Source organism: Cuculus canorus, chromosome 2 (genome assembly GCF_017976375.1).
Source record: "Cuculus canorus isolate bCucCan1 chromosome 2, bCucCan1.pri, whole genome shotgun sequence".
Classification (NCBI taxonomy): domain Eukaryota; kingdom Metazoa; phylum Chordata; class Aves; order Cuculiformes; family Cuculidae; genus Cuculus; species Cuculus canorus.
The window spans coordinates 3,369,861-3,388,805 of NC_071402.1; the positions used below are offsets into that span (position 1 = coordinate 3,369,861).

At 42.8% G+C, this 18,945-nt stretch overlaps 1 protein-coding gene across 3 annotated transcripts in view; it reads right to left on the bottom strand.

Annotated features, from left to right (window-relative positions):
* The window catches only part of ADGRB1 (adhesion G protein-coupled receptor B1), a 307,402-nt gene that overhangs the window by 12,879 nt on the left and 275,578 nt on the right, over positions 1-18,945 (bottom strand). For 2 of the 3 annotated variants that reach the window (XM_054058902.1, XM_054058903.1), the window contains 7 exons: positions 17,148-17,319; positions 15,369-15,464; positions 12,408-12,462; positions 7,022-7,701; positions 5,986-6,021; positions 3,964-4,068; positions 835-888 (listed from right to left, as the gene is read on the bottom strand). In XM_054058902.1, the coding sequence (XP_053914877.1) occupies positions 835-888; positions 3,964-4,068; positions 5,986-6,021; positions 7,022-7,701; positions 12,408-12,462; positions 15,369-15,464; positions 17,148-17,319 (1,198 nt within the window). The remainder of the gene's footprint in view (positions 1-834; positions 889-3,963; positions 4,069-5,985; positions 6,022-7,021; positions 7,702-12,407; positions 12,463-15,368; positions 15,465-17,147; positions 17,320-18,945) is intronic. The other variant, XM_054058905.1, reaches the window with a different exon arrangement.

Here is an 18,945-nt window from a genome sequence, read left to right on the forward strand (position 1 = left end):
TAGCACTTATCCAAAGTTTAAATGTGTCAGGAGGAATATATGTGTTGGTACAAACCTTCAGATCTTTGTTGAAGATCCCTCAGAAATCATGTGTTATCATTGAATCTGGAGAAATTCTCAACAGTCAATGCATGTGATGGTTGAGTTTTAAACCTCTTGTTTTAAAGAGAGAGAAGATCTGTTTCTCCCTCTCATTCCTCTGTTGGTGCTTTCTTCAAATCTGACAATGCAGTAATTAATCTAAGAGGATCTATGTAGTCAGTGTGATGGGGCAACCAGTTTTGGCCAGTGTCCTGAAGAGCAGAGAGGACTAGCATCTACATCAAAACCAAACCCCAAACCAATCCTTAAATAGGGCCAGCAGCATTCCTAGGAATTCCCCAAAGGAGGTCTCTCCTACGCAGACTTTTAGTCCAAGTCTCAGGAGCACCTTTCTGACCTTGGAGTTGAAGGAGGAAAGAGGATGCGTAACAGGATTACAAAAAGCATCATATCTTGGAAAGGGCTAATGACAGTGGGACATGCTTCCCTGGCTGTGAAACTGCCAGGGCTGGGGAGACATTTGGTAGCTTGACTTTGTGGTTGCTCATTTAAAAGGGAAATCAAAGATACATCAACACAGGCAGATGGACTTGACCCAGTAAACATCCCTTCTGCTCTATGATGCCAGGTGCGAGAGCGTTCAAGGGTATTCCAGGATCCTTATCACCTTGTTCATGCCCACAAGGCAAGGAGTTTCCTACTGGTGAAGGAATGTGTCTGGATTCATGCATCATGGAAGGATTTGGGAGAAGTCTACAATGCTCTTCAATGCAAAATGAAAGCCAGACTTACGCTAACGTTAGTCTTATCACTTCCACCAGAAGAAACACTCCACCGATTTATAACCTAAACATACATAAAAGAGAATAAATTCTTTTGTTGTTACTTTAATCCCTGGTATCCGCAGTTTGCCTTCTCAGGGCCAGCTGAAGGTGGGCCACGATTTCCAGCAGCGTCCCCAGCAGCAAACAGCAGAAAAAGGGGGTGAAGCAAGCTCTTTATTTTTCTTTGTGCTGCTTTGGATGTTAAAAACCAATAGCCACTGTGGACTTGCCAATACTGATCTCCACAAGCTCAACCACTCAGGTTACATCCAAGGTAAAATCACAACTTGAAAAAGATTCAGTCAATATGCAAAGGCCGCCTTCACAGCTTCTTTCCAGCAGTTCAAAGCTCTTTGATACTAACATCGGCAACTTTAATTTCAGGTAGATACATCTTTGAAGTGCCCAAAACATCTCAATCTATAAAACCCTTCCGCAAGCACACCATAGATTAACTTTTACATGGCATTTAAGCATTTCTGATTTAACAACTGTTATACCTAAATAATAGGAAAAAAAGCAGAGAGAGATGACATTCAGTGAAACGCAGTGAGATTCTGGGCCAACACAGGCTTCTTTGATCTGAACCTGCCTACTAGATTCACTATTCATTTCATTCTCTAACACTGGACAGCCCATAATGACACCTTGCCACACACAATAAAAGTAGGACTCGCTGGGACATCTCCAGAGCTCAGCACAGCAATGTTGTGAGATCTGAATGCAGACCAAAGGCTCTGTAGTGCTCTGCTTCCACAAAGAACCAAACTAAACCTCTTGTTCAATCACAGCCTGAGGCCTGGTCTTGTCTGTAAGGCAGTCCCATAAAATAAATTTTATTAGTGCCTCCTCGGCCACACTGGTGGTGACTGCGTGCTGGATCTGACTTGCCTGCAAATCATAGAATCATAGAATCACCAGGTTGGAAAGGACCCACCGGATCATCGAGTCCAACCTAAACATTCCTAACACTCCCTAAACCATGTCCCTCAGCACTTCATCCACCCGGTCCTTAAAAACCTCCAGGGAACTCAACCACCTCCCTGGGCAGCCTGTTCCAGTGCCTGATGATTCTTTGTGTGAATTTTTTTTTTTCTGATATCCAGCCTGAACCTCCCCTGGTGGAGCTTCAGGCCATTTCCTCTTGTCCTGTCCTCTGTCACTTGGGAGAAGAGACCAGTTCCCTCCTCTCCACAATCTCCTTTCAGGTACTTGTAGAGAGTAATAAGGTCTCCCCTCAGCCTCCTCTTCTCCAGGCTAAACAAGCCCAGCTCTCTCAGCCGCTCCTCATAAGACTTGTTCTCCAGCCCCCTCACCAGCTTCATTGCTCTTCTCTGGACACGCTCTGGAGCCTCAACATCCTTCTTGTGGTGAGAGGCCCAGAACTGAACACAGTATTCAAGGTCCTGTCTCACCAGTGCTGAGTACAGAGGGAGAATAACCTCCCTCGACCTGCTGGTGACCCCGTTTCTGATACAAGCCAAGATGCCATTGGCCTTCCTGGCCACCTGGGCACACTGCTGGCTCATGTTCAGTCGGCTGTCAATCATTACCCCCAGGTCCTTCTCTTCCATGCAGCTCTCCAGCCACTCTTCCCCTAGTCTGTAGCACTGCATAGGGTTGTTGTGCCCCAAGTGCAGAACCTGGCATTTGGCCTTGTCCAAGAATGCCCAAGGATGTTATAAATACCTCTCCTTGCCCCTCTCATGAGCGCAGGCACAACCTAGACATTATTCATTATTCCCACCTTGGCTGTGCCACTTTTTTTCCCTTCTGCTGGAGCAGATATCATAGAATGGTTTGTGTCGGAAGGAATCTTGAAGACTATCCAGTTCCAACTCCCTTGTCATGGGCAGGGAAACCTCCCACTGGATCAAGTTGCTCAGAGCCTCGTCCAACCCGGCCTTGAACACCTGGAGGAATGGGGCATCCATGATACCTCTGGGCAACCTGTGCCAGTGCCTCACAGTCAAAAATGTCTTCCTAATATCTCATCTAAATCTCCCCTCTTTCAGCTTAAAACGATTGCCCTTTGTCCTATTCCTGCACTCCCTGATAAAGAGCCCCTCCCCTGCTTTCTTGTAAGCCCCCTTTAGGCACCGGAAGGCTGCTCAAATGTCTCCCCGGAGCCTTCTCTTCTCAACTCTCTCAGTCTGTCCTTGTATGGGAGGTGCTCCAGCCCTCAGATCATCTTCATGGCCTATGGAATTGCTACAACAGATTTATGTGAGGGCTCCAGAACTGAATGTACTCCCTTGCAGCATTTCAGTTCTTGCCCAGCAGGCCTAATGGGCTGAGACATAGGGGAGATGTTGTCAGCCTGACCTTCTTTATTTGTACTATCCACATCACTTACTACACAGGCTCCTGACATCTGTTTCCAGTACCAAATTTCTGCCCTTCTGAAAGGCTTGAAGGTCCTTCCCTCAGACAGCCTCCTTCAAGGACTCTCCTTGCCCTGGAAATTTGCTCCTGTCGAGGAAAGCCATGTATATGGTGATCAGCTGCCACAAATACCCTTATGCTACACTTAATTAGCATGCAGTCCTCAAGAAGAGCTGCCACCATCACTACTCAAATCCCATTGCTGTGGCTTTCCTATATAAATATGCCTGACACTGTTGTCTTGGATTCCAACTCAGATTCCTCTCAGCAAGTGGGATAGAAGATTCCTGCTGTCCCCACTTCCTGTCCTCTCCCATTTCCACCTAGATTTCCTCAAGGCTGCTCTGGTTTCCACTTCCTAACTATAAGCGGATGGATGGGGCACTCAGAGACGGCTTTAACAAAGGTGCAAAGAGCAGACATGGGCAGAGGGAACAGAGAAAAACGAGACAACACAGACTCCATGAACCATGAACAGACATAAGGACAGACATTCTAATTCTGGGCTGCTGACCTCTCTGTAGATAAGCTAGCAGTACCTCTGTGACTCTCCACGTCCTGTGTGGTGCACATGGGCTTGTTGCCATACACATGGACAGAAAATCAAGGTAAAGCATTCAGTGAGAGCTCCTAAGCTTTCCTGCTTCTTCCTCTGCTCCTGCTGGCAGTAGAGAGCTCTAGGGAACGATGGTTCTGCAAGTGTCTGACTAACCTTGCTGTCCGTTGTTGGAGACTCCTTCTCCTTCTCTGCATGTTGGAGTTTTCTGTTCAGGTCTTGGAACATGTCTTGGTGACGTTTTCTTGTGTGCATGATTTTCTGAAGGAAACAAAAGGGCTAGAGGTCAGCAGCTATAGAGAAATAACAGGTTCCCCCCCCCCCCCAGTTGCATACATTATTAAAAACCGCTTCAATTTCCCTGCAAGCCTAAAATACCTCCAAAGTTCATTAAGGACCCAGTGTAACACTGCCTTTATTTTCAGGATGAGACAGTAAGTGAAAGAGGAAAAGACTAATTTTTGACCTTATGGTTACACTAAGCCTTCAATGTGCAACTTTATACTCAGAATTTGTGTTTGACTGGCAATGCTCTACCAGCTTGACCTAAGAAGCTTTGCTGTCTTTCTTTAACTGATACCCAACCCTACTCCCACTCTCTGGGAAGGACCTCAAGTTGTGTCAGGGGAGGTTCAGATAGGACATTAGGAAAAAATTCTTCCCCGAAAAGGTTATCAAGCACTGGAACAGGATGCTCAGAGAGGTGTTAAGATTCACCATCCCTGGAGGTGTTTAAAAGACAGGTGGATAGAGTGCTTAGGGATCTGGTTTAGTAGTGAATAGGTACAATTGGGCTTGATGATCTCAAAGGTCTTTTCCAACCTAGAGATTCTATGATTCTATTCTCAGTGTGCCTCCTTTGCACATTTGTACAGAGCTTACCCAAACATGCAGGATTTGGGCAGAATAGGTTCCATCAGATACTATTCCACAATCTCCTTCTTGTACAAACACCTCGCACAGTACAGACTCTTTCAACCCAGGCTAGATCTGTGAGGTTTGTGAATAGAACTGAAAGACTGGGGCTGGTGATGGGTTGATGGTGTGTTGATGGTGGGGACATATTACCTGCCTTTTTCTTAACCAACATATCTTGTGCACAAGAGGTAAGGCACTTTAGAATGGAACGGAACGGAATGGAATATACTAGATTAGACTAGAACGGAATGGAATAGAATGCAACGGAACAGAACAGAATATTTCAGTTGAAAGGGACCTACAACCATCAGCTAGCCTAACTGCCTGACCAAATCAGGGCTCATCAAGTTAAACCTTCTATTAAAGGCATTGTCCATATGCTTCTTAAACAATGACTGGTCTGGGGCATCAACACCCTCTCCAGAAAGACTGTTCCAGTGTTTGATCACCCCGTTGAGAAAGAAATACTTTCTAATGTCCAATCTAAACCTCCCCTGGTGCACCTTTGAACTATTCCTACACATCCTATCACGGGATCCCAGGAAGCTGTGGGGAGCAATGAGGTCACTCCTCAGCCTCCTTTTCGCCAAACTAGATGAACCCAAAGTCCTCAGCCGCGGCTCTTGGGCACACCTTTCAGCCCTTTCACCAGGTTTGTTGCCTTCCTGTGGATGCATTCAAGGACTTTCACATCTTTGTTTAATTGTGAGTCTCATAACTGCACACTGCACTCAAGGTGAGGCCACAACAATATTAAATACAGTAGGATTATAACCTCTTTTGACCAGCTGGTTATACTGTGTTTGATGCACCCCAGGATGCAGTTTGTCTGCCACTTTAAGCCACCAACAAAACGTGTATATGCTTAACAAACATGATTGTGGTGCAGTCATCTGTATTGCTCCACCAGCTCTCCATCAGCATTTTACTCACAGAGGAGACATTATAGGCCTTTGTCAAACCACTGTAGATTCTCCAATGTTTTCACAGAAGCTGCTGCTCCATAAATTAAGCATGAATCAATATAAATCACCCATTTGTTTATCTGTACAGGGTAAGTCTTACTAGGTAGCTGCAAAACTCTTTCAACCCCCTATTTTTAGACCCCTGAAGCAGCTCTTTGGCAAAGGTAGCACTCCTGCAAAGGCATCAGAAAGAAAAGAAAGCAGCATTTCTCTTTCTTATCCTATCCCTCAGGGAAAAAAAAAAACAAAAACAAAACAAAAAAAACCCCAAACATTCAGAAAAGGATGTACTCACCTCAAAATCTAGCTCTGCATACCGGGATTTCCGCCTCTGGGTGTTCAAAAGAAAAAGAGATGGGTAGTGGTTAGCAAGGGGTTGAGGCTGGTGAGTGGGCACAAACTCACCCACACAATAGGTAAAGCAGGGAGAGATTTTCTCCTTTTCCTTCTTCCTACACCTGTAATATCTTTCTCTGACTTTTCATGATGGAATGTGCCAGCCACTTAGAGGATTCTCTATCAAAAACCAGCCTTAAGGATGGCTGTGCATGGGCTAAACATGGGAGTTTGGACAATTAAAGCTTTGTCCTAGTTAAGATCTTGCAGCTCATTCACAGAATGGGAAGCACAGAGGAAGCTGTAGGTGAGCCAACTGATCTACTGGAGCTTTTGAGCACTAGTCAGCTGAAACTGAGATTTGGACAGCAATGACCAAGCCATGCTCTCTGATAATAGGCAAGAAAAAGGCCAGATGCCCTAGGACAGACCTCTGCACAAATCTAAGATCTAGGGAGAATTGCTAATACATGTAATGAGTTATCACAGATCAGAAGGAGATGGCGGCATTTGTGCAAAACCTCTGACATCCTTCTGATGCAAAGAGCATTGTAGGTGTTTCAGTTTAGCCCCATCCTGGCATGGGACCTTTTACACCTGTGATCACTAGGGTTTTCTCATCTGCATCATGACTGAAGTCATCTAAATGGAAAACAGAGGCAGAGACCAGAAGAAGAAAAGGTAGAGCAAGCCATGTGCCTTGCGTTAAAAATGAACAGTCTGTGACAAACTAACACTTGTATTGGACTTGGCATTGCCTATAGGGTTAAAGACAGTTCATCCATTAATGGGATACATGGAGGTTGTGAGAGATTTTAAACACTACATTACAAAATCGTACCACGCGCCAGTGATCCCTCATGATAATATAATATTGGAACTGCATGGTGGGCTTCATTTGGTCTAAGGTTCTTCTCTTGAAACACCTGATATGGCCAGCACCGAGGGCAAGGCATCATTCTAGGTTAGAACAATGCAGTAATGTATGTGCTCACCTCCAAGGAGCTCATGGAAAGGGTGGAGACAGTCTCACTTTTGGACACCACACCTGAGTTCCCTGAGTCACCTGTGTCACACAGGCTGTTGGGAATCTGTGACTCGTTGGAGATATTTTGTGGAGCCAGCTGCTGCTGCTGCTGTACCATGGGAGAACCTTGAGCCTCACTGCATGTCATGGTTACAGGTTCCCGTGGAGGACTCTTGACAACAAAGCCTGGGTCAGTAGCCATACTGAGGTGGATGAGCCGTGTCTGGGGCATCTGGTCAATATTGATGCTGTATTTGCCTTCATCTTTGGGCGGTTTGGCCCGCAAGGTAGACGTGTTGGTAGGCAGAATGACATAACTGGTATCCAGCGTTTGCTCTTGTGCCCGCGAGAGTTCTGAGTCCAACTTCTTGAAGATGTCCCCATCGCAGATGTAGATGGACTTAGGTGGCTGGTTCTTGTCCTTCTTCAGAGTGAGACTGTGATTGCTGAACTCATTCAGGTTGATGGCCCCCAGGTAGTGTGGTGAGCCCTGAAGATGCATCTTGGAGACATTAGCTGGAAGACTGTTAAAGTTTGATGACCCTTTCTGGTGATTTAGTTTCAATTTCTCTTCATCTGGTAGTGATGGACGCTTCAGTGTTCCTGTGATGGTTGAGGTCCTGCAGGCAGTGATGTCTTTATTCAACACTAGGGAGACAGACAAATATCCTTAGCATCTCACCTAAATTTTTCTTAACACATCAATACATTTTCCACAGTCACATCATGCTAGCATGTTCCTTGGACCTCTCAGAGGCTGTGGTGGCAGAACAATGTTTTACATTGGGACATTTTTTTATAACCAAGATGCTGAAGGCAAAGCTAAAGCTAGGGAGGAAAAAAACTTCTCATTTTGAAAGAATTCTTTATGATGCAAATTTCCCAATACAATCATGGCCAAAACTCCAAACTTGGGCCATCGCATATTATCACTTTGATTATAGAATCGTGAAAAGCAAATATATGTCTATATATTTAGTACAGGTAGTATAGGTACATGTATATATAGTTCTTATTAATAGCCCTTAAAATAGCAGATTTTTTAAAAATAAAAGGTTACTTTCATGATCTTTAAGGTCCCTTCTAATCTGAACCTTTTTATGATTCTATGATTATCAAAGATTTCAAATGTAAACTCTTTTTGGTTTTAAACTCACCCAAACACATCAAGTTGATCTTTTCACAGGAACAGTTTCAATGTTAATAATTTTGTATTTTATGAAACACCACATTTTTTATTAGTTTCTAACTGACCTCCAAAAAGCTCACATTCTAGTAATCACACCAAGCCTTTGTGACAGCTAATTATTTAGTGTTTCTCAGTTTCCCTTGAGGAAAGAAAGGGGTGTCATGGATATTCCTTAACAGGAGAGGAAAACCTTAAACAGAAGATGAGGTGAACACGCCGATTTGGAGGTATATAAAGGACACAGACACTCATTCCCATACAACACTGTCCACAATAAGACATTTGCTCTTTTTCTAGGCATAAGAATCTATTACTCAGTTGATTTCAGGCTGCATCAAAGTTCTTAAGACAATAACGACACCAGCCTTGACATCTCCAGGGAATGGAAATCACAGACTGTGGGGCAGGGCTGAAGTGGTGCAGGACTGAAGGACACTTACCCAGTATTTCAGCACAGGAAAGAAGAAATAAATATATGTTCCCCTTTCACTCATTTTAGAAGGGGGGGAAAAGGGTTCTTTTACCTATTTTTTCTTAATGGACCAGAGATAAAGATCTTTGAGGTAACTTGATATGATTCAGTTTACTCTTCAGCTGCTTCACCTGGGACAGAGGCAGCACCTGACATATGCAGCCCACAGAACTGAGGACACGCTACTCTGTCAACTCAAACTGCCAATGATGTGTGCTGAAAGAGCAATGCTTGCCTCAATGAATACAGAGCAGACAAGGCAGGATGACAAGGGGATCAAGCAGAATAAAAGAACTTTTAAAAGCTTTGGAAGTTAAACACATTGGGTGGAACTATGATAGTCGTGGTCATCCTGACCTTGCTAGGGGAAATGTTAGGATAAATCACAGCATTACAGTGTATTCATAGCCTACACTGCAGGAAGATGTTACTCGGGTCCAACCGTTCACTTGTGAGTGCCAAAAAGCCTTATTGATTCAGGCTCTTCTCCATGCTCACACCAGCTGCAGAAAGTCGGTTTGGAGAGGTTTGCACTTGGCAATCTCCAAACATGGAGCACTGAGCCATGGACCCAATCCTACCAGTGAACATAAGTGAGGAGGTTATGAGTGGTACCAGGCATATCTCCAATTTGTCATAACACGAGAGCTGATCCTTCCAGAAGAAATGCTGGCCAGAAACCAATGGACAGCTTTCTTATTTCTATTATTTCAATTTTTCATTATTCAATAAGCAGAATGCATAGGATGATTCAGAAAAGTGTCTGAAATGTGGACTATTATTAACTACTTAGCTTGGCACAGACTAACAGCATTTTATCAAAGGAAGAATATCTTTTCAAACAGACAGAACGAACAAATTGTACAGCTGTACGCTGGCAAAGGAAGGGAAGCCTAGGCTGTTTGCAAGCTGCTGATCCAGGGTCTTCTGCCCTGAAGTCATGTGAAACCAGTCAGCTCCTTATTTTCCTCTGGGAAGTTTGATTTGGGCGTAACCCAGAAATCCTCCTGTATTGCAGGTTACCACGGTCAACCTTGGTTTCCAGTACAAGGTGGGCTGCTGGCTGTGTAGTTGGTTGTGTGTGCCAACACCCAGCCTGGATGCATGTTTACAGAGCACATGTTCCAGTCAGATATTGACTCGCATGTTTTCTGCACATGATTTTGTTTTGGAACTGAGATCTTTGGTGTCAAAAAGGAAGGAGGAAGACAAATGAGGAGAGGGAGACAGCTAGAAATTAGATTATAGAGTGTGAGATAGAGAAAGAGAAAGAAAAAAAAAGGGCAGACCCTGAAAAGATACAAATGGACAGAAAGAGACCATGAAATAAGATATCACAGGGATAAGTGAGATAAATATACTGTGACTGTGATAAACTTAGGGAGAGGGAGTGAGGCAGTGAGAAGGACAGGGAAAGATAAATAAGCTATAGATAGATATTAGATAGATAAATTATAGTGACAGTGACAGACAATACACAGAAACACAGTGACAGAGATAAATGCTGACAGAGATAGAAATACATAAGTAGCAGGTACAGTGAGACAGACAGTTGAGGATAGAGATAATAGAATCATAGAAACATTAGGTTGGAAAAGACCTTAGACATCATCGACTCCAACCATACCTGTCTGCTACTAAATCATGTCCCCAAGCACCTCATCTACACGCCTTTTAAACACCTCTGGGGATGGAGACTCAACCACCTCCCTGGGCAGCCTACTCCAGTGCCTGATAAAACGTTTCTGTGAAGAAATTTTTCCTTATGTCCAATTTAAACTTCCCTCGACGCACCTTGACACCATTCCCTCTTGTCCTATCACTTAGGAGAAGAGACCAACACCCACCTCTCTGCAACCTCCTTTTAGGTAGTTGTAGAGAGCAATAAAGTCTCGCCTCAGCCTCCTCTTCTCCAGGCCAAGCAAACTCAGTTCCCTCAGTTGCTCCTCATAAGACTTGTTCTCCATCCCCTTCACCATTTTCATGGCTCTTCTCTGGAAATGCTCGAGGACCTCAGTGCCTTTCCCATAGTGAGTGGCCCAAAACTAAACACAGTATTCAGGGTCTGGTCTCACTAGTGCAGAATACAGGGGGAGAATCACTTCCCTGATCCTGCTGGCCACACTGTTTCTGATACAAGCCAAGATGCTGTTGGCCTTTTTGGCCACCTGAGCACACTGCTGACTCATGTTTAGTCAGCTGTCAACTAACAGCCCCAAGTTTTTCTCTACCAGGCAGCTTTCAAGCCATCCTTCCCAAGCCTGTAGCACTGCATGGGGGTTTTATGCCCCAAGTGCAGGACTCTGCACTTGGTCTTGTTAAACCTCATCCCACTGGTCTCAGGCCACCAATCCAGCCTGTTCAGATCCCTCTGTAGAGCCTCCCTACCCTCCAGCCGATCGACACTTCCTCCTAGTTTAGTGTCGTCCACCAACTTGCTAAGAGTGCATTCAATGCCCTCACACAGATTACTGATAAAGATATCGAACAGGACTGGACCCAGGACCAAGCCCCGGGGAATATCACTTGTGACTGGCCTCCAGCTGGATTTAGCTCCATTTACCACCACTCCTTGGGCCCAGCCAAAAGTGATTGCAAGATAGAGAAAGAGATGAATTATAGATAAATACATTAAAAGCAGATTAATAAATAAATGAGAGATTAGATAAAGAAAAAGATAAATGAAGAGGGACAGGTAGATGAGAAACAGAAAGAAAGAGAAAAGGGAGAGAAAGTAGGAAAGAAGGGAAGACAGAAAGATGAAAGACGGAAGGATAGAAAGAAACTAAGAAAGAGCGAGTAATAAAGAGAGAGAGAAATTTTCCCTTGATGGTAACTAAACACACAGTATGTAGTGCCCTTGGCAAGGGCAGAGCCTGGTTTGGAAGATATGAATTATATGCAGGTGCCAAGCAAGCTGGTATTACTCGGGAGAGGGAAGAAGTCTGGGAGGGTAAAAGAAAGGCTAAATATCTACAAAGGGTAAGAAAAAGAAACCGCAGCCAAATGGTCAAGCATGCCAGGAGAGGACGAAACCTGCAGAGACAAACAGGTAGCAAAGGAGAATCCTGATGGCACCGTCACGTGGAATGAGAGCAAAGGGAGTTATTGGGGACAGGGGCTGTCAACTCATGCAGATCTTCAGGATGAAGATGAATGCATGTGATTGAATACACAATAGAAAAGTGCAGGCAAAGGAGGAGAGACCTGACCCACCTCCATGTGTACAGGGCAGCTTACAGCTACACTAGAAGTGTGCATAGAGCAACGTGGAGTGGTGGAAAGGCTCTCCAGATCTCAGACCTTCTCAAAGACACCTCTTCTGAGCATAGGTTGGTGTGACCCCCTTGGACAGGGGTTGCTAAAGCAAAGAAGGATCACAATAGGAAGAGATGGATCCAGTCTCTTCTTCCTTGATACTCTTCTCTGCCACCATATTACATGGGACATAGGTAAGAAATAATACCTTGGAGGCAAGGCTTATCTTGGTTAAAAGGCCAAGAGGGTTATGGGGAAACAGGATAAGCAAAGCACAGGGAAGAATTAGGGGTGTTGCTTTCTTTTGGCCAGAATTGAGACAAAGGGCAGCTCACAAGTACCATGCAAGACACTAAAACACACACAAATAAAACAGAAAGGAAAAAAAAAATGGCCTAGTTCAATCCCCAAACCAGGTCACTTGTTGATTCTCACCTGTGATGTGCTCACCTGATCTACAAGCCATATCCACATCCTTCTCAAAATCGGTCTGAAAGACAGAGAACACAGAGGATGTGGTCAAAAGGAGGTAGAGGCAGGAGGAAAGCAAGCCATTTGGAGAATGCGAACCCCCACTTTAATTAGTGAAGCAGACACAACCATTACCAGAAGAGTGGAGGAGACATATTTTGCATGGGCTTTAAAGCAAGGTAAACAGACCACTTTTTTCCTCATATGGATTTTGAATCTCACGCAGTGGTAAAGCTGTAACATTGCTTTTCAGCTGCATTCATCTGCTGAACTAATGCACGGGCTGATGGATTGAAATATCTCCCTGGAACATGTTTATGTGCATTCCTAAAAAAAGGGGGACAGGTTCCTGGCCTGATCTGCCTTGGATATGTGACCCCACGCTTAGTCTAAGTGGATTCCCTTCCACTCATTAAAAAGATCTGGGGATGCCACTATATAAGAATGATTTATACCCACCGGGCTTTCGTGTGATTTATCACTAAGTCACATGAAGTGGAATCAAATCTCTGCTTCTGAGACTCTTAGCGTATAAAATCAATATTCCCTGCAGGCACAAAAGCTGAATAACTTTTTCAAGTGGTCTGTACAGCCAAAAGAAACTCCTTTTTTCTCCCAGTATGAGTTAATCCTTTTTCTAAAGCTTTTAGCAGATAACATTTCAAAGAACGGAGTACACTGAGTCACAGTGGGCCATGGGTTTTCATTGAGTAATAGAAAGGGCACAGACTAGCAAAAGGTAGAAGAGTTCATTGATGATTTCTAGTATAATTTCAGAAAGAAGAAACTTACCATAATTGTACTAATGTGATTAGAAGTATTCTAGTTTAATATTAAGAAGAGTGTGAAAAAAAATCCCCATCCCCTTAGGATAAACACTTGAATATTTGCAGGTTGAGATCCAAGAGTTTTTGAAGAGCTGGTTGAGAAATTATCTCAACCCTCTTGATGCTAATTATTTGGGTTATCAAACAAATCTGAAAGTAATAGAAGAGAAATAAGACTGAACTAACATTTAAATGGGTAAATGGGATGACGCAGGAAAATATAATCTCATTTTTGTGATAGGAGTTCCAGAAAAATGTACTTGAACAGCCTGTACTAGTTCTACTGATAAATAAATAAAAGACAGGTTTATATATAATACCAGTCAACAAGATTTTGCGGAAAATGGTTCTACTTAGCTAAGCTTCTTTGCACTTGTTGGGCAGATTTGGACATTACTGGAAAAGGTAATGGCAAAAATACCATCAAGCAAAGCTTTTGATTTCTTTTAGTTACTTTACAACTCGGTTGCTATAAAATAACATTGCGCCCCTCTAAAAATATCAGTGAAGAGTCAACATTCACCAGAGCTTTTTGTGCCTGAATGTGAAGAAACTGATTGTAAGCTCTCCACTTCTCAACACATCCATCAACAGTGCAGAAGTAAACACAATATCAGTGCTAAAAAAACTCACGACTGACACAGAACTCTGCAAGGTAGTTGATAATGAATGAAAACAGGGAGTTACACAAAGCCTGAAACTTCAGAATATAGCACTTGAGATGGTGACAATAGCATAATACCAAATATAGCATCCATATTTTTAAAGGATGGTAAGAGTCTGAAAGGCATGTAGAAAAGGGTTATATAAATAATTTGAAGGCAAATGTCTGACAGAGGGAGAATAAAAGAGCTCAGTGTGTTAACTTCTTGAAAGGAAGATTGAGACTAGATGTGATTATGGTGTCTATTATTGAAGGAGAGAAAGTACTAGGCATGCAAGGGGCTTTCTAATTACACATAAAGAGGCATAGCAAGAACCTGACTGAAAATGAGAAGACTATGCACTTAAATTAGAAATGAAGCACCTGTTTTTAGCAAACACCTATGAGGTGTGGTAGAATTATATATCTCTAGATTTTTCAACTTAAAGATTGTGCTGTTTGAAATGAGACCTTATCTCTAAGCACAAGTTAATTAGCTAAGCCCAGGAGTGACTGCTAAAAATCACCACTGGATAAAGGTCTAATCTTAACTAGATGTTTTTCCAGCTTGCTCAGATGTGATTGTCCTTATGCCATTAACCCAAGCTCAGAAATCAAATGCCTCTTATATCATCTATATCATAACATCGAAGCAGAAGAAAGATGATTCCCCATAGCTTATTCTTCTACGGCCTTATCTAGACTGTAAAGGACATGATTCTATGATTCTGTAACTTGCACAACAGGACCAAGACTTAGAGTGCTTAAACTCTATTCACAGTGAAGCGATGTAAGCAAGTGTGTTTTTGAGAGAAAGAAATCCCTTTGAGACAGCATATTTATACTAATGACCCAATACGCTGTGATTAAAGCAGTATTAAACTACTGCCTCCTAGACCTAGCAAGGACAAGGCAGCATGATGGGATGGAAACACCTGGAAGATGGGTAGGGCTCTTTATCACTGAGTGCAGTGATAGGATGAGGAGTAACAGTTTTAAGCTGAAAGATGGGAGATTTAGATTAGATATGACTGTGAAGGAGGTGAGGCACTGGACCAGGTTGCCCGGAGAAGTTGCGGATGCCCCATTCGTGGAAGTTTTCAAGGTCAGGCTGGATGAGGAAGGCCTGATCTAGTGGAAGTTGTCCCTCCCCATGTCAGATGGGTAGGAACTGGATGATCTTTAAGGCCCCTTCCATTCCAACTATTCTATGATTCTATGACCCACGAGTGATATTTTGGCTTTATATTTTCTGGGAAAGAAAGGAACTCACTAAGATGTCTATGAAACCTGGTGTGTAGGTTTGAGACCATTAATATTAGAATGTAAAGGTTTAAAGGAAAAAAGAATGATGATGCAAAATCTATCATGGACAAAGATATTCATTTATCAGTTATGAGTTAAAACCATTCATAAGTCCCCTAAAAAGATAGATTAGGTGGTAGTTTTCCCTACCATTAGCTGAGCATGTCCATTCTGAAATGACCCCCCTGAGTCTCCATTGCCCTCTTCCTGACGATCTACTACTCGGCACTTTACAGCATCCTGGACCTGTGGAAACAAATGGGTTTGCAAAAATCAGAGTGAGAAAGCAATATCAAACCAAATTAAATTCTGCCAAAGAAGAAAAAAAGCCTCCTTGGTGGATCAAAACAACATGGATTCTACTTTAGTAGCATTCATGTATTAATTTCTAATGGTTTATATGCTATATACAATGTTCATATGCTTCCTATGTCCAGTTCTTGAGTCTTCAGCACATGAACAACATGGATCTGTTAGAGTGAGTCCAGAGGAGGCCACAAAGGTGATCAGAGGACTGGAGCAACTCCCATATGAAGACAGACTGAGATAGTTCAAGTTGTTCAGCCTAGAGGAGAGAAGACTCCCCAGAGTCCTTATACCGGCTTTCCAGTACTTAAAGAGGGTCTACAGGAAAGCTGGGGAGGTGCTCTTTATCAGATAGTGCAGGGACAGGACAAGGGGTATCAGTTTTAGGCTGAAAGAGGCGACATTTAGATGAGATATTAGGAAGACATTTTTTACTGTGAGCGTGGTGAGGCATTGGCACAGGTTGCCTAGGGAAGTCATGGATGTCCCTGGAGGTGTTCAAGGTCAGGCTGGATGAGGCTTTGAGCAACCTGATAGAGGAAGGTAGCCCTGCCCATGGTAGAGGAGTTGGAACTGACTAATCTTTAAGGTCCCCTCCAACCCAAGCCATTCTATGATTCTATGATATCTCACATTAGCAGAGCAACTCAAAGTTTGTTACAGTTATCCTGGGTCACTGTGTTTATCAGTTCTAGTTGCTTTATTTATATAATCAAGGATATAAAAGTCTTCAAATTTGCAGCTTGAAAGACATTTCTAATGGATGCTATTGCATAAATCATTATACTGGGGCCTATAATGTCTGATTATTGTCTTATTTCAGCTGTAATATTTATCTGATCCAAACCTCACTGAAATCCGAGGGAAAAATGCCAGTGTCTGCAATGGGAGTTAAACACAGGCCTGTATTCATAATGTAATTAGTTGAAGGAGTCTCAGCCAAGACAGTGGTGTAATTCCACTCATTTCATTGGCCTGACATAAGAAATTAATCTGTTTTACTTAATTTAAAGGACCAAAAAGAAGATAAAATGAACATTGATAAAAACCCTTTCCTGCCTCTGTTATTAATAGTCTACCCACTCAGTAGGATGAAAAGAATAAAAGAAGCATAAAAGATTCGTCCTCTTCTTCCCTGATATAATTTACCATTTTAAATCTCCACAGGGAGGCTGGAGAGAATTTACTCAATTTCCTTGCTTGATTATTGCTAGCTTTACTTTCTAGCTCAAAAATCTAGGTGCTAATGCCAACATACAATCATTCTGAAAATCTCAGTGCAAGTTGCCCCTCTCGAAATCAAACAAATTGTTTTTATTAATATTCTGGCTTTAGAGGTAGGGTGTAAACATCCTGGAAATATCAATTTTGATGTTAAACAGGGAAAAACTGACATGTTTGTTAGCTGTCCTCCAAATATAATTCTGCAGTACACTCAGCTTGAGAACAAGTTTTTTATCCTTCCTTCCCTTTGACCAATATTGTCATGGTCATTTTTGTGGTCACTGTCTACACAAAGGCAAAAGTTCACAGACTTGAGAAGCTACCAGGCTGACTGGACGTTTTTCAGATGTTTTGTGTGGGAACTGTTGGTTACGCAAAACAACAACTCCTTCATCTCACCTCCCGCCTGAGGATGCAATGGACCATAACGATGACAAAGCCCTCCAATGAGTCAAAGACGGCAAAAAGAATCTGGAAGAGTGCTGACCGTCGATCTGTGATTGCCAGAACTGCAGACATCCAGGTGAGAGCCAGGAGAGGTAGGACCACACAGGAGCTCCAAAGGGATGCCCTGTCAAAGGAGAGGAGAAGAGAATTCAACTCCACTTCAGCCTCACCTACTTCCACGTGGGATGCTAATTCAGCCTCCTGATCCCATGGGGCTTCAGAAGACTTCGTCAGCAAATGTATATTTGTTTTAGATGTCTTCTGAGGCCCTATCACGGGAAGCAGGAAGATGCTTTGCACACTCACGCTACCAAAACAAGTGACACACGTTTCTACAGGAGGGACTACTTTTCAATGGTGCAGTCATGCATAAAACTTGAGGTGGGGAGGAAGGATGCAGATACCTCACTCCTCCTTTCACACCCTTCCCACTCTATATCACTAGTCCACAACGATGGCATTTCCCAAGGAGGGGAGACAAAATGCAATCACTGTAGGTTGTCAAAGGGAAGAGGAACAGTTGCAGCAGAAACTGGTTTGTCACGATGGCTGTCAGTAGTTGGGTTATAGACACTTGCACTTCCACAGCACATGGAAGACACCAACACCGGGGATGTGCCACAGTTTCAAGTGACTAAAACAGACAAGCATAGAGCAGACGCGGAGACTGACATTTTGCTGTGGCTCCCTTACTCTACAGCTGATGGTCCCTACAACACTACGTAAATTCACATCACAAGAAGTGCTACTTGACCCATTTTTTGATGTGAACAGAAGGTTTTCTTCTTTCTTATGTTAATTCCTCAGTTGAATGCTTTGAAAAAAACCTACAGTTGTTTCTATATTTAGAGATTATTGTAAATTTATTCTTGGGTAGACATCCTGGGTCAAAATAACACTTCTAAATTCACAACAGAGAAAATCAGACTGAACAGTTTTCTGTAATGCAAGTACTGCCCCATGAACCTCCACTTTATCTATGAATGATGATTCTCAAAAGGGGAAAGCAGCTCTGTTCCCATGGACTATTTAGTCATTCAACTCTCTGGCCAAAAAGGGTCCCAAGCAATTTTAGCAGCTTACTAGGGAGATTTTAAGCTGTCAGTCATCCTCTATATCTGGCAGCACTGGTGCAACAAGTGTAAGAGGAGAATTTCTCTGTGGGCTTCTACCTAGCAAGTAAGAGCAGGCCGAATAACAAGTTAAGCTTCAAGATTTTTCTGTGTAGAAAACCTCTGCCTATAAACTAACACATACAGGTAACACAATAGACTATAGGATAGATACCATCACACATATTTTACAGTACTTACATGGGACTTGCTTACCATTTTCTGATATATGATCAAGTTTTTAACAGTGTTTACTTCCTGTTATCCAGGTATGGCTCTCAAAGACCCCAGTGAGAGTTTTCCCTGAACAAAGCTGGAGCTTCGACACAGGTTTGGACATTAGGATGTAATGCCCTGGCTTTAATTAAGAGTTTTTCAAGGGTTTTACATCAGTTCTGCTATAATGACCATGTATTGAAGGATATAATGTCATTATGGTACTCCAATTGCAAATAGTCCTACAACTTGTCCAGACTCAGATGTGTTCCTTAGTCACATTATTAAGCAATGTAATTTAATTAAATGAGCAAGTAAATGGCATATACTTTTATTTTTACAACTAAAACAAGCATTATGTAAGGTAAGGGTCATCATATAATCTCATATCTTGCAATTTTATACAGGATGACAAACTTAAT